Source organism: Bombina bombina, chromosome 4 (genome assembly GCF_027579735.1).
Source record: "Bombina bombina isolate aBomBom1 chromosome 4, aBomBom1.pri, whole genome shotgun sequence".
Lineage (NCBI taxonomy): Eukaryota > Metazoa > Chordata > Amphibia > Anura > Bombinatoridae > Bombina > Bombina bombina.
Genome location: NC_069502.1, coordinates 672,624,135 through 672,649,134, shown reverse-complemented (window position 1 = coordinate 672,649,134; position 25,000 = coordinate 672,624,135). Strand labels below are relative to the sequence as shown.

The following is a 25,000-nucleotide window of genomic DNA, read 5'->3' as shown; positions in this document are numbered from 1 at the left end:
TCTGTCCAGAATAAACGACAAACAGAGAAGAAGTTTGCCGAAAATCTTTAGTTGCCTGTAAGTAGAACTTCAGGGCACGGACTACGTCCAGATTATGCAAAAGACGTTCCTTCTTTGAAGAAGATAAGGCAGATAACTCAGAGACTCTTCGAGCCGAGGAAATAGCCATCAAAAACAGAACTTTGCAAGATAAAAGCTTAATATCAATGGAATGAAGGGGTTCAAACGGAACACCCTGAAGAACTTTAAGAACTAAGTTTAAGCACCATGGAGGAGCAACAGTTTTAAACACAGGCTTAATCCTAGCCAAAACAAACAAGTGATGGGTTAAGGACCCATCTCAGAATACACTAATAGCACTCCTAGTAGGCATATGTAACACGAATTAGACTAGATGTAACATAGGCAACAAATGGTTAGAGAGATCTCATTGGATTAATAAAATATAACTTTTAATTTTTAACACATAAAAACAGAGTTAAAATCCAGGGATGTGCAGGTTAAAATTAAAAAACTCAAAGTAGGGTATTGAGATACTGAAATTATTACCTAAATGTGAAATTATACCAGAGTAAGAAGTTAGGCTATAGGTAGCGATACCTGAGTGTGGATATTCCACGTTCTGAATGAAAATGAATACTCTTTCAGTGGAGTATTATCAAATGGCACCACAATTAAAGATAAGGTGTACTCCTCTGGTGGGCAATTAATTGGCCCAATATTAATGTTGGCGTTCTTAGATTCTTGTATATTTCAGAAGTGCTCAAATGTAAGTTCAGAGCCCCTTCTGAATTATAAATACAATTATATAATAATATACACTTATACAATCAGTGTGCTTGGTGCATACTTGGGTATCATGTTACCTGCTGGCATGTATTAAATCAGATCACATAAGGTTAATAATATTTATTTGAGTTGGTATCTAATTCATCAATTGAATTGATTTATAATCTCAACATGTTGTTTAGAGGCGTCATGGGTGAAAACACTTTATTAACCACCTTTAGTGCAATATTGTGGTTAGTTCCTATTAGTTTTTCGCTTGAAAAAACCCACTTTCACTAATGATAGGGGATTGGTCATTGAGTGAGGGTATACATTGGTGGCTATTAGCTCGAGTATTCGATAAAGGATTGAGTTAAATAGTTAGGTGACGTAAGTTATGATGAGACACCCTAAATAGTGTGTTTATTTATATTGCTGCTGTCTCTATGTCTGAGATCAATACACCTTGGTTATTAGCAGCTGTAGCAAGATTGCTTTCCCACACTTGTGACAGGCTCTGGTAGCATGCGGTACAATCAGAGCAGTCACATATAGGATGACACTCGAATCCTTACTATCATGTAATTCAGTTTCGGTTAACTAAGTATAGCATAAACCGTTAGTATCTATATATTGGTAGGTGCAGACAGAAAGGAGTTTATGGATATCTAGAGCGCAAAATATCAGCGTCTCTATGCACCTGTATTTAGTTTTAATTCACTCCATACTATGTCTGCCTATATTTGATGTTACATCCACCAACAGCCTTTGCAAATGCTTATAAATGAATGCTCACCCCTAAATAGTTACCAACATGAGAATACCCTCATAAGTAAATGTAGCTCAGAGGCTATACACGGTTAAGGCGACCAAACTAATCTCAGTGATTTATCAAGCACCAGATCGCTCTAAAACAAGTCTAGGCTGAATACATCATACACAGCTTAGGTTCAATTAAACGGTTCTGAACCGCCAAAAATAATGAGTATTGTGAAGGAGATACCAAACTAATATCTCTACTAAGAGTAAGCCCTAACAAACACAGGAGCTCCCTGACTCCTCACCAGTTCCCTAACATGTTTCGCCGTTCAAGAATCTAAGAACGCCAACATTAATATTGGGCCAATTAATTGCCCACCAGAGGAGTACACCTTATCTTTAATTGTGGTGCCATTTGATAATACTCCACTGAAAGAGTGTTCATTTTCATTCAGAACGTGGAATATCCACACTCAGGTATAGCTACCTATAGCCTAACTTCTTACTCTGGTATAATTTCACATTTAGGTAATAATTTCAGTATCTCAATACCCTACTTTGAGTTTTTTAATTTTAACCTGCACATCCCTGGATTTTAACTCTGTTTTTATGTGTTAAAAATTAAAAGTTATATTTTATTAATCCGATGAGATCTCTCTAACCATTTGTTGCCTATGTTACATCTAGTCTAATTCGTGTTACATATGCCTACTAGGAGTGCTATTAGTGTATTCTGAGATGGGTCCTTAACCCATCACTTGTTTGTTCTGATTAATTAATACACAGCACCACTCACCCCGATCAATAGCCAAGGAGCCAATGAATATGATGAGGGTGTAGGCAGTTTAATTCAATAGGTAGTGCCACTGAACCCCCTCTTTCTTGCTTAATCCTAGCCAAAGCCTGACAAAAGGCCTGGACGTCTGGATTCTCTGCCAGACGTTTGTGTAAAAGAATAGACAGAGCAGAAATCTGTCCTTTTAATGAACTAGCGGATAAACCCTTTTCTAAACCCTCTTGTAGAAAAGCCAATATCCTAGGAATCCTAACCTTACTCCATGAGTAACTCTTGGATTCACACCAATATAAATATTTACGCCATATCTTATGGTAAATTTTTCTGGTAACAGGTTTCCGAGCCTGTATTAATGTATCAATAACCGACTCTGAAAAACCACGCTTTGATAGAATCAAGCGTTCAATCTCCATGCAGTCAGCCTCAGAGAAATTAGGCTTGGATGGTTGAAAGGACCCTGAACTAGAAGGTCCTGCCTCAGAGGCAGAGACCATGGTGGACAGGACGACATGTCCACTAGGTCTGCATACCAGGTCCCACGTGGCCACGCAGGCGCTATCAGAATCACCGATGCTCTCTCCTGTTTGATCCTGGCAATCAGTCGAGGTAGCAACGGAAAAGGTGGAAACACATAAGCCATGTTGAAAACCCAAGGGGCTGCTAGTGCATCTACCAGCACCGCTCCCGGGTCCCTGGACCTGGATCCGTAACAAGAAGCTTGGCGTTCTGGCGAGATGCCATGAGATCCAGTTCCGGTTCGCCCCAACGAAGAATCAGTTGAGCAAATACCTCCGGGTGAAGTTCCCACTCCCCCGGATGAAAGGTCTGGCGACTTAGAAAGTCCGCCTCCCAGTTCTCCACGCCTGGGATGTAGATCGCTGACAGGTGACAAAGTGAGACTCTGCCCAGCGAATTATCTTCGAGACTTCCAACATAGCTAGGGAACTCCTGGTTCCCCCTTGATGATTGATGTAAGCCACAGTCGTGATGTTGTCCGACTGAAATCTGATGAACCTCAGTGTTGCTAACTGAGGCCAAGCTAGAGGAGCATTGAATATTGCTCTTAATTCCAGAATGTTTATTGGGAGGAGTTTCTCCTCCTCAGTCCACGATCCCTGAGCCTTCAGGGAGTTCCAGACTGCGCCCCAGCCTAGTAGGCTGGCATCTGTTGTTACAATCGTCCAATCTGGTCTGCGAAAAGTCATTCCTTTGGACAGATGAACCCTTGACAACCACCAGAGAAGAGAGTCTCTGGCCTCCTGGTCCAGATTTAGTAAAGGGGACAGATCTGAGTAATCCCCATTCCACTGACTTAGCATGCATAGTTGCAGCGGTCTGAGATGCAGGCGCGCAAATGGCACTATGTCCATTGCCGCGACCATTAAGCCGATTACTTCCATGAACTGAGCTACTGATGGGCTTGGAATGGAATGAAGGACACGGCAAGCATTTAGGATTTTTGATAACCTGGACTCCGTCAGGTAAATCTTCATCTCTACAGAATCTATAAGAGTCCCTAGGAAGGGAACCCTTGTGAGTGGTAACAGAGAACTCTTTTCCATGTTTACTTTCCACCCATGCGACCTCAGAAATGCTAGAACTATCTCTGTATGAGACTTTGCATTTTGAAAACTTGACGCTTGTATCAGAATGTCGTCTAGGTACGGAGCCACCGCTATGCCTCGCGGTCTTAGTACCGCCAGAAGCGAGCCCAGAACCTTTGTAAAAATTCTCGGGGCCGTAGCTAACCCGAAGGGAAGAGCTACAAACTGGTAATGCCTGTCTAGAAAAGCAAACCTTAGGTACCGATAATGATCTTTGTGAATCGGTATGTGAAGGTAGGCATCCTTTAAGTCCACTGTGGTCATATACTGACCCTCTTGGATCATGGGTAGGATGGTTGGAATAGTTTCCATTTTGAACGATGGAACCCTTAGGAACTTGTTTAAGATCTTCAGGTCTAAGATTGGTCTGAACGTTCCCTCTTTTTTGGGAACCACAAACAGATTTGAGTAAAAACCTTGCCCTTGTTCCGTCCCATTACTAAGAGGTCTTGTACACATTGTAGAAATGCCTCTCTCTTTATTAGGTTTGTTGATAACCTTGACAGATGAAATCTCCCTTGTGGAGGAGAAGTCTTGAAGTCCAGAAGGTATCCCTGAGATATGATCTCCAATGCCCAGGGATCCTGGACATCTCTTGCCCAAGCCTGGGCGATGAGAGAAAGTCTGCCCCCCACTAGATCCGTTTCCGGATAGGGGGCCCTTTCTTCATGCTGTCTTAGGGGCAGAAGTAGGTTTTCTGGCCTGCTTGCCCTTGTTCCAGGACTGGTTGCCTTTCCAACCCTGTCTGTAACGATTAGCAGTCCCTTCCTGTTTTGGAGCGGAGGAAGTTGATGCTGCTCCTGCCTTGAAATTACGAAAGGCACGAAAATTAGACTGATTGGCCTTTGATTTGGCCCTGTCCTGAGGAAGGGTGTGACCCTTACCTCCAGTAATATCAGCAATAATTTCTTTCAAGCCGGGCCCGAATAAGGTTTGTCCTTTGAAAGGAATATTAAGCAATTTAGATTTAGAAGTTACATCTGCTGACCAGGATTTAAGCCATAGCGCTCTGCGCGCCTGGATGGCGAATCCGGAGTTCTTAGCCGTTAGTTTGGTTAAATGCACAACGGCATCCGAAATAAATGCATTAGCTAGCTTAAGGGCTCTAAGCTTGCTCATAATCTCATCCAATGGTGCTGTGCGAATAGCCTCTTCCAGAGACTCAAACCAGAATGCCGCTGCAGCAGTGACGGGCGCAATGCATGCAAGGGGCTGTAATATAAAACCTTGTTGAACAAACATTTTCTTAAGGTAACCTTCTAATTGTTTATCCATTGGATCTGAGAAAGCACAGCTATCCTCCACCGGGATAGTGGTATGCTTGGCTAAAGTAGAAACTGCTCCCTCCACCTTAGGGACCGTCAGGGCCGGCGGAATGTATAAGGCGACTTAGGCAACTGCTTTAGGGCGCCTCAGCAGGAGGGCGCAATTTAGAGCAGCCTGATTTTTTTTTTTTTTTTTTTACTTTATGTTCTGTGGTGTTCCCTTAACTTTATGTCCCTGACCCTGAATCCTGTTTATTTTACTTTTTGCTAAGCCCGGCGTGCACACAGCGCAGCGCATCATATGGCACCCCCCCCCCCCCACTGTCCCTTCTCAACCAACCAACACTGCCGCCTGCCTCCAGTACACCCACCCCCACGCACGCAGCCACAGGCCTCCAGGCTCCAGCAGTGTTAACCACCAGGTTGGTTCCTGGCACCGCAGCAGGGTTTCAAGAGGCTGCACATATATATTTATCCAGGGCTGGTGCTTGCAGCTAGTATGGGGTCGCACAACCTGCAGCAGTAAGTTAACACTATAATTGTTTTTTTTAAAACATAATGGCGGTCCGTATAATTGTAACCATGTGTGGAGAATTTACCTTCAGAGTAGAGGCACGTAGCGGTTTGAAAGTGCACTTATGAGGAGGACTCTGAACTCATACAGTGTTGGATGGATCATGGATTTCTCCTTTGCCTCCCACTGACAACACACACTCTGTTCAGGAGGCTTGACAGGAGGCTGGATAATGGGCTAGGAGCGGACAAGCTTGGGGCTTAGGTCACCACTGGATGCCATAACTCACCCGGTACCTCCAGTATAAATGGTTTAACAAGCTAGTGAAGTTAGTGAACTGTAATTCATTATCTGATGAACAAGTGCAAGCAATGGTGGTTACTCTGTCTGTTTGGGCTGCTGAGGTATTTGCTAACTGCTGAATATATACCGGTAAATGCTGTATATTTAAAAACACATTCACATCCGATCTTATGCTTAGCTAGCAGCTGAGCAGAGGTGGGAAAGGCAGGCTGATGCTGTAAAGTCAGTGTATTTTACACATGAGCCTGTGGAGGGGGGAGGGGCGTCTCACCCCAAACAGCTTGAAGTTGAACTGCAGCGCGGGAAGAACTCACTGAGATGTGACAGGGCAGGCAGACAGGTCACAGGAACCACGAAGGTTAGTGCTGAACTGTACTGTTGTACAAGCAGGATATTAGTTTCCAGATCTAATAGTATCTCCAGGTCTCCTAACAGGAAGAAATAATGTCCAGGAGTGCTTGTGTTAGGAATGGGCTCACTGTCCCACCATGCCAAAACAAAGATTTTGTTTATATGCAAGCTACATAATAATTTTACTTTCAGGAATTACTATATGGCAGCTGAAGGGAAATTGTTATTTTTACAGCTTTTTTTTCCAGACGTTTACTGACTTTCAGATATCACAGAATTGCTCCCTTCTTTAACCTTCCCCCTATAACACTTCTCGTCTTATCTTTGAGTGGGGGGTCTAAAAAATTGCTTTTGCTGAGCCCTATGTACTCTAGGCAACTTTTAAAAGAGTTCCTACTCCTTGTATGTTTAGAGAGTATTGACCAAATTCATTAAATATTTAGGGACATTTACAATGTGTTGTGGGCTGGCCTGGCTCTGTTTGCCATCTTACTACATACTCTTTATGTATTCATTTAAATATTTGTAGTGCATCATCACTTTTTTTGTGTTAGTGTGTGTGTGTGTATATATATATATATGTATTAGTGACTGTGTGTTAGTGTATCTGACTGTATGTGTGTGTATGTCTGTATATATGTATATGTGTGTACATATTTGTATTAGTGTGTATTAGTGTCTGTGACTGTGTTAGTGTGTATATATGTGTATCTGTCTTTGACTGTGTATATGTGCATTAGTGTCTGTGACTGTTAGTGCGTGTGTTTATGTGTATTAGTGTCTGTGACTGTGTTAGTGTGTGTATTAGTGTCTGTGACTGTTAGTGTGTGTGTGTTTATGTGTATTAGTGTCTGTGACTGTGTTAGTGTCTGTGACTGTGTTAGTGTGTGTGTTTATGTGTATTAGTGTCTGTGACTGTGTTAGTGTCTGTGACTGTGTTAGTGTCTGTGACTGTGTTAGTGTGTGTGTTTATGTGTATTAGTGTCTGTGACTGTGTTAGTGTGTGTGTTTATGTGTATTAGTGTCTGTGACTGTGTTAGTGTGTGTGTTTATGTGTATTAGTGTCTGTGACTGTGTTAGTGTGTGTGTTTATGTGTATTAGTGTCTGTGACTGTGTTAGTGTGTGTTTATGTGTATTAGTGTCTGTGACTGTGTTAGTGTGTGTGTTTATGTGTATTAGTGTCTGTGACTGTGTTAGTGTGTGTTTATGTGTATTAGTGTCTGTGACTGTTAGTGTGTGTGTTTATGTGTATTAGTGTCTGTGACTGTGTTAGTGTGTGTGTTTATGTGTATTAGTGTCTGTGACTGTGTTAGTGTCTGTGACTGTGTTAGTGTGTGTGTGTTTATGTGTATTAGTGTCTGTGACTGTGTTAGTGTGTGTGTTTATGTGTATTAGTGAATGTGTTAGTGTATGTGACTGTTAGTGTGTGTGTTTATGTGTATTAGTGTCTGTGACTGTTAGTGTGTGTATTAGTGTCTGTGACTGTGTTACTGTGTGTATATGTGTATTAGTGTCTGTGACTGTGTGTTAGTGTGTGTGTATATGTGTATTAGTGTCTGTTAGTGTATGTTTGTGTGTGTGTGTATATGTGTTAGTGTCTTTGACTGTGTGTTAGTGATGTGCTATGCAGCACTACCACTGTTTGATTTGCTATGCAACACTGCTACTGTTTTGATTTTAATTTAGCCACCAATCAGCAAGTGCTACCCAGAAACTGAACCAAAAATGGTCCGGCTCCTAAGCTTACATTCCTGCTTTTCAAATACAGTTACCAAAATAACATAAAAATTCATAATAGGAGTTAATTAGAAAGTTGCTTAAAATGTCATGCTCTATCCGAATTATGATATAAAAATTTGGGCTTCATATCCCTTTAACTAGCAATGGGATAGTATGTAATGGGGGGGGGGGGGGGGCGGCAAAATGTATCCTCGCCTGTGTGTCCAAAAATCCTAGCACCGGCCCTGGGGACCGCCTGCCATAAGTCTCGTGTGGTGGCGTCTATTGGAAACATTTTTCTAAATATCGGAGGAGGGGAAAAGGGCACACCGGGTCTATCCCACTCCTTGCTAATAATCTCTGTAAGCCTTTTAGGTATAGGAAAAACGTCAGTACACACCGGCACCGCATAGTATTTATCCAGCCTACATAATTTCTCTGGGATTGCAACTGTGTCGCAATCATTCAGAGCCGCTAACACCTCCCCTAGCAATACACGGAGGTTCTCAAGCTTAAATTTAAAATGTTAAATTTCTGAATCCGGTCTCCCCGGATCAGATCCGTCACCCACAGAATGAAGCTCTCCGTCCTCATGTTCTGCAAATTGTGACGCAGTATCGGACATGGCTCTCGTATCATCGGCGTGCTCTGTCCTTAACCCAGAGCTATCGCGCTTGCCTCTTAACTTAGATAATACTTCTTTCATAACATTAGCCATATCATGCAAAGTGATTTGTAAGGGCCTTGATGTACTTGGCGCCACAATCTCACGCACCTCCTGAGCGGGAGGCGAAGGTACTGACACGTGAGGAGAGTTAGGCGGCATAACTTCCCCCTCGTTGTCTGGTGATAATTTCTTTACCGGTAAAGACTGACTTTTATTTAAAGTAACATCAATACAATTGGTACACATATTTCTATTGGGCTCCACATTGGCTTTTAAACATAATGAACAAGTAGATTCATCTGTATCAGACATGTTTAAACAGACTAGCAATGAAGGCTAGCAAGCTTGGAAAAAATCTTTCAATAAATTTACAAGCAATAGAAAAAAACGCTTCAGCGCTTTTAAAAACACAAAAAAACTGTCACAGTTGAAATAACAATGAACTAATTCAGTTATAGCCAAAAAATTTAACAGTAAATGTATGAATTTAGCAGAGGATTGCACCCACTAGCAAACGGATGATTAACCCCTCAATACCCAAAAAAACGGATAATCAATTTCAGATTTAACGCTTTTATCACAGTCAAACACACTGTCACAGGTCTGCTGTGACTGATTACCTCCCTCAAAAATGAATTTTGAAGACCCCTGAGCTCTCTGGAGACGTCCTGGATCAAGGAGGAAGAAGCAGGAAGACTGTGCTAGAATTTTAACTGCGCAACAAGGCGCTAAAAAAAGGCCCCTCCCACTCATATTACAACAGTGGGAGACCTGTTACAACGGTTTCTATGCAGAAATAAACGTTAGCCATATGGAAAAAAATCATGCCCAAAAAGATTTATCACCAAAGTACCTCACAAAACGAATAACATGCCAGTAAACGTTTTAAAAACAACTTTTCCAGTGGTATGCAAAGTTATCACTAAGCCTGCTACCAGTCGCTTCTACTGCAGTTAAGGCTCATACATTTATTTCAGTATTAACAGTATTTTCTCAGTCAAATGCTAGTCCCTAGAAAATAACTCAACTGCGCACACATTTATCAGCCTGATACCAGTCGCTACTACTGCATTAAAGGCTGTACTTACATCATATGGGTAACAGCAGTGTTTTCTTAATCAATTCCATTCCTAGAAAATATTATACTGCACATACCTCATTTGCGGTGGACCCCGCATGCTATTCCCTTTTCTGAAGTTACCCCACTCCTCAGAATGTGCGAGAACAGCCAGTGGATCTTAGTTACGTTTGCTAAGATCATAGAAAACGCAGGCAGATTTTCTTCTTCTAAATACTGCCTGAGAGAAAAAACAGCACACTCCGGTGCCATTTTAAAATAATAAACTTTTGATTGAAGAATAATTAAGTAAAAAACTCCTATCTCCTCTCACAACCTCCTTTGTTGAGACTTGCAAGAGAATGACTGGGTATGACATGTGAGGGGAGGAGCTATATAGCAGCTCTGCTTGGGTGATCCTCTTGCAACTTCCTGTTGGGAAGGAGAATATATCCCATAAGTAATGGATGACCCGTGGACTGAACACACTTAACAAGAGAAAGTGGATTTATTATAATTCCAACAGGGAAATAGGACTGGCGAGCATTCTTATAGAATCTCACCAGCCCAGAGACCTTTTCAGAACCGGCCCTTAGTCACAGCAGAGCTTTGTGAACAAGAACAAACTAGGGAGCTGAATACCTTTTCCTCAAGCTTTTTGATGTCTTCACTTGATTTGCTTGTGCTTTGTTTCAGCACCTCATTGAGATGTGTAACCTCTTTTTCGGCAGATACAAGCCTGCATTCAAGATCCTCTCGGTCTCTGTGGGAGTGGGTCTTTGTTCTGTCTTGAGGAAAGTTCTGAGGACACTTGCTGCTTTCACATGGAGAGTCCTTGGAAAAAATAAGAGAGACTTTAATTTGCACTATCAGTCTATGGCTCATATTTATGCTGGTTATCCCAGTAATGTAAGTCTTTTCTACAGCATGTACCAAAGTCCCTGCAGTGTTTTGTATAGGCGCAGGTTTACTCCAACTACATAATAAAAAACATAAATTATGCTTACCTGATAATTTAATTTCCATCTGTGGGAGGAGAGTCCATGGCTTCATTCATTACTTGTGGGAAATAAGAACCTGGCCACCAGGAGGAGGCAAAGACACCACAGCCAAATGCTTAAATACCTCCCCCACTCCCCTCATCCCCCAGTCATTCTGCCAAGGGAACAAGGAACAGTAGGAGAAATATCAGGGTATAAATGGTGCCAAAAGAATAAAATTAAATTTAGGTCCGCCCACCGGAGAAACGGGCGGGAGCTGTGGACTCTCCTCCCACAGATAGAAATGAAATTTTCAGGTAAGCATAATTTATGTTTTCCATCTTAATGGGAGGAGAGTCCATGGCTTCATTCATTACTTGTGAGAAACACATATCTAAGCTCTAGAGGACACTGAATGAAAAAAACAGGAGGGTAAAAGGAGGCGGACTCTAAACTGAGGGCACCACAGCCTGCAAAACCTTTCTCCCAAAAGCTGCTTCCGCCGAAACAAAAACATCAAATTTGTAAAATTTTGCAAAAGTATGTAAAGAGGACCAAGAAGCCGCCTTACAAATCTGCTCCATCGAAGCCTCGTTCTTACCATCTTAAATTTAAAATCTGGCTCCTCCGCAGATGGAGTTCTAGAAGTCGCCGATTCCGACCCAGAAAAAAAACGTCTTCCGAAGAGTCAAAGTCGTCTCCATCAGCTGATAATTTGTCAGACACATCCAGCAGAGTAGATGACCCCTGGGACGGATAGCTATCACCCTTCGCTTGCGCTTAGCAGGGCGTGGTAAGGCACTAAAGGCAGCAGAAACCGCCATTTGTAACTGATCAGCGAAATCTGGCGGTCAAAGAGCCCCTCCCAGGGGAGGATTAGTAGTGCCCTGGAGAGCTGCATGTGCAATCGGAGATGAGAGTAGGGAACGCACCTCGCGGGATGGAGAACCCTCAGAGGTGGACGGCTCAGTTGTACTAAATATCTTATTCTTTTTAGATATTGCAATCTTATCAAAGCATATGGAACAAAGTTGAGCAGACAGATCAACCGGAACCTCCTCAAAATAGACACAGTTATTAGGTTTAATTAAAGAGGGAGTACCCTCTAACATATCAGAGTCCTCCATAGCTTGCGCCTTTATTGCGGACTAGATAGAAATGAAATGGCACCTTTATATCCAAATGGCCAGGGCACTCACCACCTCCTATGACCCGGACCACAGAGAAACCGCTTAGTCTCCTACAACCGCCGGTCAAGAAGAGGAAGTTAAAGAGGCCACACCCGGTCACATGGAGTGCCATGCAGGACCACCTCTGCACTAGAGAGAAAACACGCAAAAAAGGGCTGTGTCGATCACTCGCTAAGAAAACTGACTGTTCACACATTGACAGAGCCTCACCTCACACATGTTGCAGCATTAAACACAATAAATAATATTATGCACAAATCCCCCCCCCCCTGTTCAATAACCCCCTTTCCAATGGTATTACCCTTGATTCTACACAGATAAAAGGAGACACACTGTGACCCTGTCTTCTTACGTTATCATATGTGTATAAATGAAACAATCTTACCAGAATCTATGCAGTGGAACAGGAACACGGTCTTTCAAGTGTGACAGGGTAGTACCATCACTCCTGACATGGACTTGAGAGCAGAAAAGCAGGCAGTGAAACTCGTCAGATTGCTTATGGAGCTGTTAATTTGAGTTGGGATGGTTTTGCAGAAAGACTCTCCCTGCATCTCCGGACTCTAACTTTCACCCATGCTCTCACCGAGAGGCTGAAAGGACTACTTAAAACTCCAGTCCCATTTCGAAGAGTACTACCCTCCATAAGAGACCACTCCGAATCTTCTGACACTTCTCTGCCAACCTCCTGTGATGAAAGGCAAAGAATGACTGGGGGATGAGGGGAGTGGGGAAAGTATTTAAGTATTTGGCTGGGGTGTCTTTGCCTCCTCCTGGTGGCCAGGTTCTTATTTCCCACAAGTAATGAATGAAGCTGTGGACTCTCCTCCCATTTAAATGGAAATGAATATGTCACAAAATAATCTATTCTTCAACTAAATTTTAACGTTACTCTTATCTATTTTAACCCATCTCCCTATATACATCGCAAGTATTTTTTTTAAAACCACATAAAACTATAAAAATTCTTATCATGAACATGAATTAAAAATATCATACTTTAAAATACAGCATTTTTTGAAATAGGAAAGTGGTTGCTTTAGAGCAGGGATGGGGAACCTTGGCCCTCCAGATGTTTCAGAACTACATTTCCCATGATGCTCAAATGGACTTTAGAGTGCCTAGGCATCATGGGTAATGTAGTTCTAAAACATCAGGAGGGCCAAGGTTCCTCATCCCTGCTTTAGAGCCTAGATACACTTAGTATGACAGGTTGTTCACCGTTAGGGTTGTTAAACTGAACTATGTGAAAACAAATTGTGACAAAACAGAAAGGAGGAATGCTGTTGGTTCTTACAGACATATACTGGTATGTTGTGCAGATTCTGTAAAACAATTATAGTTAAGCCCTTTTCTATATTATTTTGCATTTATTATAGTTTAGTATAAATTATTCAGTATTAAAATCGATCATGTAGGTAAAAAATGAACACAGAATCAGGATGTTTCTGTATTTTATGAGGACATGAAAAGAAAGTCAAACATACAGGTATAAGAAATAATGTTTCACATCAAAGTTGTAAAATGTAACACATAATATAACAGCCCTCCTTTCTGACCCTGTGTTTAACAGACAAGGCCAAGGCCGGATTGGAAATAAAAAGCAGCCCTGGAAAAATATGAAGACCAGCCCTATTTTCCATTGAGTCGGTAGAATGCATATGCCCCATTTTTCTTAAAGGGGATTACTGCGATACTCCTTCCACAATATTTGTTTTCAGAATTAAATTATATTACTTTGCATTAAATAAAAATGCCAGATTGATGTTATTTAGTCACCCTACAACCCAATTGCATCCATTAATCACTGCTTTAAATTGTAGCTTTCCAGCCCCAGCTGCTGCAGCCCACCGGGAAAACTCCTGGTATCCTGGTAGGCCAATCCGGCCCTGGACAAGGCCACTCTGACCTCTGATATATAGATAGCGATTACATTTGGACCCTGATTGTAAAAAAGAAAGGAATCACCATGAAGTCTTCTGTCTAACCAACTAGTTCCCTGTCTGTTATGAGTTTGAGATATTGAAATTGGTCTATTATAAGCAACTTGCTATACTCTGATATCATTTCAGCTTGAATAAAGATATAGATATATTATATATACCATAAGAATGAGGGATACCAATTAAACTCCAAACTTTGAACTGGTTAACAATTAAAGGTATATAACAATTGTCATGTTAACCTCCTCCAATTGATCTCTCTATTATAGTGAGACTTGGGAGGCAAACGAAGAACACTTGTGCATTAAAGGGCCACTAAACCCAAAATCTTTCTTTCATGATTCAGATAGAACATACAAATTTAAACAACATTACAATGTACTTATATTATTTATTTTGCTTCATTTTTTAGATATCCTTATTTGAAGAAAAAGCAATGCACATGGGTGAGCCAATCACACAAGGCTTCTATGTGCAGCAACCAATCAGCAGCTACTGAGCATATCTAGATATGCTTTTCAACAAAGAATATCAAGAGAATAAAACAATTTAGATAATAGAAGTAAATTAGAAAGATGTTTAAAAATGCATTCTCTTTCTAAGTCATAAAAGAAAAAATGTGGGTATCATGGCCCTTTAAATAAGTTAGGGTGTAAGTTCCTATTCATAACGCAGGTAGCATCACCCTATAAAAGTTATTATCAGCCCCTTTTTTATGTTTATAAAGTTTCTTGAACACATCTTTATTTTTGGGTGCATGTTGTGTAGTCAAATAAGTTATGTCCACCTGGTTTTCTCCTTCAAGAACACATAGCAATAAGTTCTGCACCAGATCTCCACTTACTGTATAGGTTCCCAAGTTGACGATAACATTTGAGTCCGTTGGCATAAGAGTAGGAAAGATATTAGCACTTTTGTATAGAGATGTGTTCTTTAAAGGGACACTAAAGTCAAAATGAGACTAAGGATTCAGATAGAGCATGCAATTTTAAGCAACTTTCTAATTTACTTTTATTATCATTTTTTTCTTCCTTTTTTTGGTATCCTTATTTGAAAAGCAGAACCGTATGCTTAGGAGCCAGCCCATTTTTGGTTCAGAATCTGGGTTGCACTTGCTTATTGGTGGCTAAATGTAGGGTGTTATAGAACTCTCGAGGCAAGATGGATAGTAATAATGGAATGCAGCACCAGTGATAAATGTTTTTTTTCCAGGGGTGGTGAAGCAACCCCTTTTACTGGGGTGTAGTGGGCATCAAGTAAGCTGCCACTTAGGCCCTAACATAAGAGCATCAAAAGAGGTTCTGAATGTCCTCACACAGCATAGCATATGGATAGGGTAGCCACATCTGTTATTATTGTCCAAGAATCAGCAAATTACTTGTAAATGCCCCCATGAGGCAATCATTTTAATTAGACCGAATTTTATTACACCTTATAGATTAAGAGTGTCCAAGTAAATAATATATTGAGAAATGCTTTATTTAAATATATACATTGTAATCATGTGTTTGTGTTACTGGGTGCACTCAGTACTCAAATACACATTGAGGATCATCCCCATCTTCTTAAAAGGGACAGTATACACCAATTGGCATATAACTGCATGTAATAGACACTACTATAAAGAATAATATGCACAGATGCCGATATAAAAATCCAGTATAAAACCCTTTAAAAACTTACTTAGAAGCTCACATTTTAGCACTGTTAAAAAGGTAGCTGGAACACCCACTGCAAGTGGGAAAAAGCAGACCCTCCCCCCTCCCTTTGCATATGAAAAGACCCTTAACACAAACAGGAGCAAGCTGGAGAAGGTATAAATCAGCATTCTCCTAAAACTTTGGGGCTTGGTTAGGAGTCTGAAAATCAGAACAATGTTATTTAAAAATAAGCAAAACTATACATTTAAAAAAAACAACAACCTGTATGGGCTATATAAATGGATCATCAACGAAACATTTATGCAAAGAAAAATCTAGTGTATATTGTCCTTTAAGTGTTAATTTCTTGCTTTAAAATTATTTCTGCTATTCTGAAACCAGAATACCAAAAAACGCCACCCTCTTTCAAGCAACTAGTATTCAGTCTGGGGAAGTGGGGGCCAGATACTATGCATTAGAGGGGTGCACTGTGGTCTCCATACCAGTGGATGCTTGTTATAGGTTATGGATTTTCATCCCAAGGCCTGGGCCCCACTGCAGCCACCCACTACCTCTCCTACGTTCAAAAAAGTAAATTTATGCTTACCTGATAAATTAATTTCTTCTATGGTAAGACGAGTCCACAGATTCATCCTTTACTTGTGGGATATTATCCTTCCTAACAGGAAGTGGCAAAGAGCACCACAGCAGAGCTGTCTATATAGCTCCTCCCTTAGCTCCGCCCCCCAGTCATTCGACCGAAGGTAAAGGAAGAAAAAGGAGAAACTACAAGGTGCAGAGGTGACTGAGTTTAAATAAAAAAAATATAATAGGTCTTAAAATGACAGGGCGGGCCGTGGACTCGTCTTACCATAGAAGAAATTAAATTTATCAGGTAAGCATAAATTTACTTTTCTTCTATAAGGTAAGACGAGTCCACGGATTCATCTTTTACTTGTGGGATACAATACCAAAGCTACAGGACACGGATGAACGGGAGGGACAAGACAGATGGTTAAACAGAAGGCACCACTGCTTGAAGAACTTTTCTCCCAAAAATAGCCTCCGAAGAAGCAAAGGTATCAAATTTGGAAAATTTGGAAAAGGTATGAAGCGAAGACCAAGTCGTAGCCTTACAAATCTGTTCAACAGAAGCATCATTTTTAAAAGCCCACCGCTCTAGTAGAGTGAGCTGTAATTCTTTCAGGAGGCTGCTGTCCAGCTGTCTCGTATGCCAAACGGATTATGCTTTTCAGCCAAAAGGCAAGAGAGGTAGCCGTAGCTTTTTGACCTCTACGTTTTCCAGAATAGACAACAAACAAAGAAGATGTTTGACGGAAATCTTTGGTCGCTTGCAAGAAAAACTTTAAAGCATGAACCACGTCCAAGTTGTGCAATAGACGCTCCTTCTTGGAGGAAGGATTAGGACACAGAGAAGGAACAACAATTTCCTGATTAATATTCTTATTAGTAACAACCTTAGGATGGAATCCAGGTTTGGTACGCAAAACCACCTTATCAGCATGGAAAACAAGATAAGGCGAGTCGCATTGCAATTCAGATAGTTCAGAAACTCTTCGAGCCGAAGAGATAGAAACTAAAAACAGAACTTTCCAAGATAGAAGCTTAATATCTATGGAATGCATAGGTTCAAACGGAACCCCTTGAAGAACCTTAAGAACTAAATTCAAACTCCATGGCGGAGCAACAGGTTTAAACACAGGCTTGATTCTAACTAAAGCCTGACAGAACGACAGAACGTCTGGAACATCTGCCAGACGTTTGTGCAGTAGAATTGATAAAGCAGATATCTGTCCCTTTAAGGAACTAGCTGCTAGCCCCTTCTCCAATCCTTCTTGGAGAAAGGACAAAATCCTAGGAATCCTTTGGATTCGCACCAATAAAGATATATTTTCCTGGTGACAGGCTTTCGAGCCTGAATCAAGGTATCTATGACCGACTCAGAGAACCCCCCGCTTGGATAAGATCAAGCGTTCAATCTCCAAGCAGTCAGTGGCAGAGAAACTAGATTTGGATGCTGGAACGGACCTTGAATCAGAAGATCCTGTCTCAGTCACAGAGTCCATGGTGGAAGAGATGACATGTCCACCAGGTCTGCATACCAAGTCCTGCGTGGCCACGCAGGTGCTATCAAAATCACCGAAGCTCTCTCCTGTTTGATTCTGGCAATCAAGCGAGGAAGGAGAGGAAATGGTGGAAACACATAAGCCAGGTTGAACGACCAGGGTACTGCTAGAGCATCTATCAGTACTGCCTGAGGATCCCTTGGCCTGGACCCGTATCAAGGAAGTTTGGCATTCTGACGAGACGCCATCAGATCCAATTCTGGTGTGCCCCATTGCTGAATCAATTGTGCAAACACAATTCCCCCGGATGAAAAGTCTGTCGACTTAGAAAATCCGCTTCCCAGTTCTCCACTCCTGGGATATAGATTGCTGATAGATGGCAAGAGTGAGTCTCTGCCCATTGAATTATTTTGGTAACCTCAATCATCGCTAGAGAACTCTTTGTTCCCCCCTGATGATTGATATATGCTACAGTCGTGATATTGTCCAACTGGAATCTTATGAATCTGGCAGACGCCAGTTGAGGCCACGCCTGAAGCGCGTTGAATATCGCTCTCAGTTCTAGAATATTTATCGGGAGGAGAGCCTCCTCCTGAGTCCACAATCCCTGTGCTTTCAGGGAATTCCAGACTGCACCCCAGCCCAATAGGCTGGCGTCCGTCGTCACTATGACCCACGCTGGCCTGCGGAAACACATTCCCTTGGACAGATGATCCTGTGACAACCACCAAAGAAGAGAGTCTCTGGTTTCTTGGTCCAGATTTATCTGAGGAGATAAATCTGCATAAACCCCATTCCACTGTTTGAGCATGCAAAGTTGCAGTCGTCTGAGACGCAAGCGAGCAAACTGAACTATGTCCATTGCCGCTACCATTAAGCCGATTACCTCCATACACTGAGCCACTGACGGGCAAGGAATGGAATGAAGAGCTCGGCAGATGGATAGAATTTTTGATTTCCTGACCTCCGTCAGAAAAATCTTCATGTCCACCGAATCTATCAGAGTTCCCAGGAAAGGAACTCTTGTGAGAGGGATAAGTGAACTCTCTTGTATGTTCACCTGCCACCCGTGAGATATTAGAAAAGCCACCACGATGCACGTGTGAGACTTGGCTAGTTGGAAAGTTGATGCCTGGATTAAGGTATCGTCCAGATAAGGCGCCACAGCTATGCCCCGTGGCCTTAGAACCGCCAGAAGGGACCCTAGCACCTTTGTGAAAATTCTGGGAGCTGTGGCCAACCCGAAGGGAAGAGCCACAAACTGGTAATGCTTGTCCAGAAAGGCGAACCTGAGGAACTGGTGATGATCTTTGTGGATAGGAATGTGTAGATACGCATCCTTTAAGTCCACGGTGGTCATATATTGACCCTCCTGGATCATTGGCAAAATAGTCCGAATGGTCTCCATCTTGAAGGATGGGACTCTGAGGCATTTGTTTAGGAACTTGAGATCCAAAACAGTCTGAAGGTTCCCTCTTTTTTGGGAACCACAAACAGATTGGAGTAGAACCCTTGCCCCTGTTCTGTTTTCGGAACTGGGCAGATTACTCCCATGGTATATAGGTCTTCTACACAGCGTAAGAACGCCTCTCTTTTTGTCTGGTTTACAGACAATTGAGAAAGATGGAATCTCCCCCTTGGGGGAGAATCTTTGAAATCTAGAAGATACCCCTGGGTTACTATTTCTAAAGCCCAGGAGTCCTGAACGTCTCTTGCCCAAGCCTGAGCGAAGAGAGAAAGTCTGCCCCCTACTAGATCCGGTCTCGGATCGGGGGCTACCCCTTCATGCTGTCTTGGTGGCAGCAGCGGGCTTCTTGGCCTGTTTACCCTTGTTCCAAGTCTGGTTAGGTCTCCAGACTGACTTGGATTGAGCAAAATTCCCCTCTTGCTTTGCGGCAGGGGAAGATGTAGAGGGACCACCTCTGAAGTTCCGAAAGGAACGAAAATGATTTTGTTTGGTCCTCATCTTATTCGTCTTATGCTGAGGAAGGGCATGGCCTTTCCCTCCAGTGATGTCTGAAATGATCTCTTTCAGTTCAGGCCCGAATAGGGTCTTACCCTTGAAAGGGATGGCTAAAAGCTTAGCTTTTGATGACACATCAGCAGACCAGGACTTAAGCCATAACGCTCTACGCGCTAAAATGGCAAAACCTGAATTCTTCGCCGCTAATTTAGCCAATTGAAAAGCGGCATCTGTAATGAAAGAATTAGCTATCTTGAGAGCCCTAATTCTATCCAGAATATCATCTAATGGGGTCTCAACCTGAAGAGCCTCCTCCAGAGCCTCGAACCAAAAGGACGCTGCAGTAGTTACAGGAACAATGCACGCTATAGGTTGGAGAAGAAAACCTTGGTGAACAAATATTTTCTTCAGAAGACCCTCTAATTTTTTATCCATAGGATCTTTGAAAGCACAACTGTCCTCGATAGGTATAGTTGTACGCTTAGCCAGGGTAGAAATAGCTCCCTCCACCTTAGGGACCGTCTGCCACGAGTCCCGCACGGCGTCAGATATGGGAAACATTTTCTTAAAAGTAGGAGGGGGAGCGAACGGAATACCTGGTCTATCCCACTCCTTAGTAACAATTTCCAAAATCCTCTTTGGATGATTGTGACCCTATTGTAGTTCCAGAGAAATTGTGTAAAATGGACAGATTCCTAGAGGTTCTTGCCTACACTGATGTTTTTCCGGTTCCTGAGTCGCTAAAACCTCCCTGAGCAATAAGCGGAGGTGTTCTAGTTTAAATTTAAAAGCCGTCATATCTGAATCTGTCTGAGGGAACATATTTCCTGAATCAGAAATCTCTCCCTCAGCCAGCAAATCCCTCACTTCAGAACATTGTGAGGGTACATCGGAAATGGCTAATAAAGCATCAGAGGGCTCAGCGTTTGTTCTCACACCAGACCTACTGCGGTTTCCCTGCAAATTAGATAAAACCTCTGTGAGGGTAGTATTCATAACTGCGGCCATATCTTGCAGGGTGAAAGAATTAGACGCACTAGAAGTACTTGTCGTCGCTTGTGCGGGCGTTAATGGTTGTGACACTTGGGGAGAATTAGATGGCATAACCTGATTCTCTTCTGACTGAGAATCATCCTGCGACATACTTTTAGTAGCTAAAATATGTTCTTTACAATTTATTGACCTTTCAGTGCATGAGGGACAAATTCTAAGTGGAGGTTCCACAATGGCTTCTAAACATATTGAACATTGACTTTCCTCAATGTCAGACATGTTGAACAGGCTAATAATGACTACAAACAAGAATGAAAACACTTTATTTAGTGAAAAAAATAACAATCTTAAAAACGGTACTGCGCCTTTAAGAGAAAAAAAGCATACATGTTCTGCAAAACAGCCTAAACATGCACCAAATGTGTCAAAATTTTGTATGTAGACACAATATAGGTAGTTAAGATTGCACCACAATTTTTTTTTTAACAATTAACCCCTTAATTTCCAAACCGGATCGAAAATAGGCCCAGATCCGGAAAAAAACACTCTCAGCACCTTGCCACAGCCCTGCTGTGGCCCTACCTGCCCTCAGGGATCGAAAATGTGGGGTAAAAGCTTCAATTTGGCCCAAAACATACACCAGGGCCCTCAGGAGTTAGAGCTTGCTGCTTGCTGATAAAACTAACTGCGCATCTGAGGCGCGAAAATAGGCCCCGCCCATCTCACTCGATGTCTCCTCAGCCTTAAAGAACCACACCAGAACGGTTATAACTAGCCATGTGAGTTCTGAGACCCAAATGTTAAGCCATGTGTGCCCTTAATAAAGTTTGCCCAAAACGTTATTGCCCACAAACTCCCAAATCAAAAAACGTTTGCTCACAAGCATTTGCAATTCAGTGTCAACCATATTTGTAACTGGCCCCATATGCAAGCTAAGTAATGCCCTTCTTTTAGCTCTAGGATTACTGCTTACCCTTACCCTCCTGGGTATAATGTCAGCCTTTCTGAAATACACAGACTCTCCAGAAAAATATGACTGAACATACCTCACTGCTGCATAGCATGAAAACATTCCTCACACTGAAGTTTCCTGTACTCCTCAGCCTCTGTGGGAACAGCAATGGACCTTAGTTACAAATGCTAAGATCATCATCCTCCAGGCAGCAGTCTTCATCCCTCTGCTGCCTGAGATTAAATAGTACACACCGGTACCATTTAAAATAACAAACTCTTGCTTGAAGAAATTAAAAACTAATATTTTATCACCTCTTTCACTTTACCCTTCCTAGTACTTAGAGTAGGCAAAGAGAATGACGGGGGGGGGAGCTAAGGGAGGAGCTATATAGACAGCTCTGCTGTGGTGCTCTTTGCCACTTCCTGTTAGGAAGGATAATATCCCACAAGTAAAGGATGAATCCGTGGACTCGTCTTACCTTATAGAAGAAAACTATTTTTACAACTCTGTATCTGTTGCTTTGTTTTAATAATTATGTTTATGAACTGCTCATTTGGATTTCTAAAAATGTGTTCACTGTCCCTAGAAATGAAAAATAAAAACAGCTCATTGAACACATTTACAATTGTTACTTTGCATACCAGGATCCTACCACTTACCCCCTCCAATCCCAGCATAGCATACAGAGCAACTTGTACAGTAAAAACAAGTTTTCATTCAACCCATTGGCAGCCTATGAGTGATGATGCCACAATACAACAATTCGGCATCACAGGGCAACCATAACAGTTTCTCCCAATACTTATTTGTCTCCCATCAGTAACACTAACACTCACAAAATGTGTACACAAATGTCACTGTTTCTGCCAGCTGCTTTCACGGCCTAATCAAGTCCTCGCCTTTAGTAAAAATGTGAAGGAGATAATCTTAACAGAAAATGGTGTCTACTATATTATACTGAATATGAACGTACACTGTGCATTAACAGAGTGTTATATAACACCCAGAGCTTCCCTGTAACAAATATACACATTGGGTCACAGTTAAACAAGGATATAGGTGCAGGGAGAAAGACGCAGTTACCTTCAGGCTGTGTAGGTAGCACTCCTCTCCATTAATCACATGACCAACCATGGCCTGATGCGCACGAAGCTCACTGCCCCTAATGGCATTCTGCAACTGGCAGATCTGCTGCTTTTGTCTGAAACAATATGAAAAGAAGCTGTTTTGAGTATAGGAGACAAATTTATTCTCAGTAATACAGGATGTAATGCCATTTCTGAACAGTACAAAAAAGTAAATATAAAATTGCAGTAGGAAGTCTTACACATTAGAATATATATAATATATAGATAGATAGATAGATAGACGATAGATAGATAGATATACATATATACACTCACACACAAAAGCACACACACACACACACACACATATATATATAAATATATAGATATATAGATAGATAGATAGATATACATATATACACTCACACACAAAAGCACACACACACACACACACATATATATATATATATATATATAAATAGATAGACAGATAGATAGATAGATAGATAGATAGATAGATAGATATACATATATACACTCACACACAAAAGCACACACATATATATATATACAGTGAAACCTGTCCAAGACGGACCCTGTATAACACGGAAACCTGTCCATGTCGGAAATATCCCTCCGTCCCGGCGCTTAGTGTATACTTTCATTGTTTTACTACCTGGATAAGCCGGAAACTGTCCAACGCGGAAACGGAAAGTGGTCACAGTGTTAATTACGCATACATTTGGTTCACTTACCTTGATAAGCCGGAAAACCTGGATAAGCCGGAAAATGTAACGCGGAACGGAAGTGAGGTAAGAACAAGACGACGGAACAGACGCTGACACGGAAGTGATGAGAGAAGGACGCAGAAGCGTTAGTGGTGTGGGAAGGAAGCGGAAGGGGTGTTAAGTGGTGTGGAAAGGAAGCGGAAGGGGTGTTAAGTGGTGTGGGAAGGAAGCGGAAGGGGTATTGGAACAGACGCTGACACGGAAGTGATGTGAGAAGGATGCAGAAACGTTAGTGGTGTGGGAAGGAAGCGGAAGGGGTGTTGTAAGGACGCTGAAACGTTAGTGCTGTGGGAACGAAGCGGAAGGGGTGTTGGAAGGACCCTGAAACTTAAGAGGTGTGTGACAAAGAATGGCTCCTAGAAAGTGCAACACTCTTACTCTTGCTATGAAAGTTAAAGTGATTGAGGCCTACACAAAAGATAAGTTGTCTGTAAAACAATGTGTTGAGAAATTTAAGTGTGGCAAAACACAAATTTATGAAGCTATCAAAAATAAAGAGAAAATCATGGAAGAATGGTTAGCTGGCAATGGCGAAGTGAAGAGGAAAGCGAAGGCAACTGGAAATGAAGATTTAAACAAGCTCCTGTGGGAATGGTTTGTAGCTGCACGCTCTAAAAATGTACCAATTTCTGGTCCTATACTACAAACACAAGCCCTCGCACTAGCCAAAGAATTAGGCAAAACAGATTTCAAGGCATCTAATGGCTGGTTGGAAAGTTTTAAAAGGAGGCATTGCATTGTATGGAATGAAATATGTGGAGAAGCAAAGGATGTAGATCAAGAAACTGTTAACCAATGGGAAGAAAAGCTCAAAATGCTTAAGGAACCATACGCTACAAAAGATATCTACAATGGCGATGAAACTGGCCTATTCTTTAGGTTGCTACCTTCAAAAACTCTGGCTGTTAAACGTGAAAAATGCACAGGAGGAAAGTTATCCAAGGAAAGATTGACGGTGTTCCTCTGTGGAAACATGGATGGGAGATTGGAGAAGCCTCTTGTGATTGGTAAGGCAGCAAAGCCACGTTGCTTCAAAAACATAGACACTACACAGCTTCCCGTTATTTGGCGTGCAAATAAAAAAGCCTGGATGACAGCAGAACTAATGTCTGAATGGCTCAAGATTTTTGACAGAAAAATGAAGAGAGAAGGTCATAAAGTCATCCTGTTTTTGGATAACGCTACCTGCCATCCACATCTGAAACTTAGCAATGTAAAATTAGCCTGGTTCCCTGCAAACACCACAAGCGTAACACAGCCAATGGACCAAGGTGTTATCTACACGATGAAGACACACTATAGAAAATTATTGCTACAGTCCTTGGTTGCAAACATTTCTACCACACAAAATGTACACCAGCTTGCCAAGTCCATAACAGTCCTTGATGCTGTCAACTGGATTTCTATGGCATGCAAGTCTATTTCTGCTGATACCATTTGCAAGTGCTTTGTAAAAGCTGGTTTCTCAAATTCAAACAGGAACGATAATGAAGAATTGCCAGAAATAATACAGGTGACTGTAGAAGAAAACAATGATATTCGTTCATTATTCCAGCAAGGAGGTCTTGTTGACAGTGAAATAGACCGTTA

The 25,000-nt window shown here is 41.8% G+C and overlaps 1 protein-coding gene across 2 annotated transcripts in view; it reads right to left on the bottom strand.

Annotated features, from left to right (window-relative positions):
- Nucleotides 1-25,000, bottom strand: part of CEP85L (centrosomal protein 85 like) — a 439,304-nt gene that overhangs the window by 39,622 nt on the left and 374,682 nt on the right. For both annotated transcript variants that reach the window (XM_053710792.1, XM_053710791.1), the window contains exons 5-6: nucleotides 22,639-22,756; nucleotides 10,447-10,638 (exon numbers count right to left, since the gene is read on the bottom strand). In XM_053710792.1, coding sequence (XP_053566767.1) covers nucleotides 10,447-10,638; nucleotides 22,639-22,756 — 310 coding nt within the window. The remainder of the gene's footprint in view (nucleotides 1-10,446; nucleotides 10,639-22,638; nucleotides 22,757-25,000) is intronic.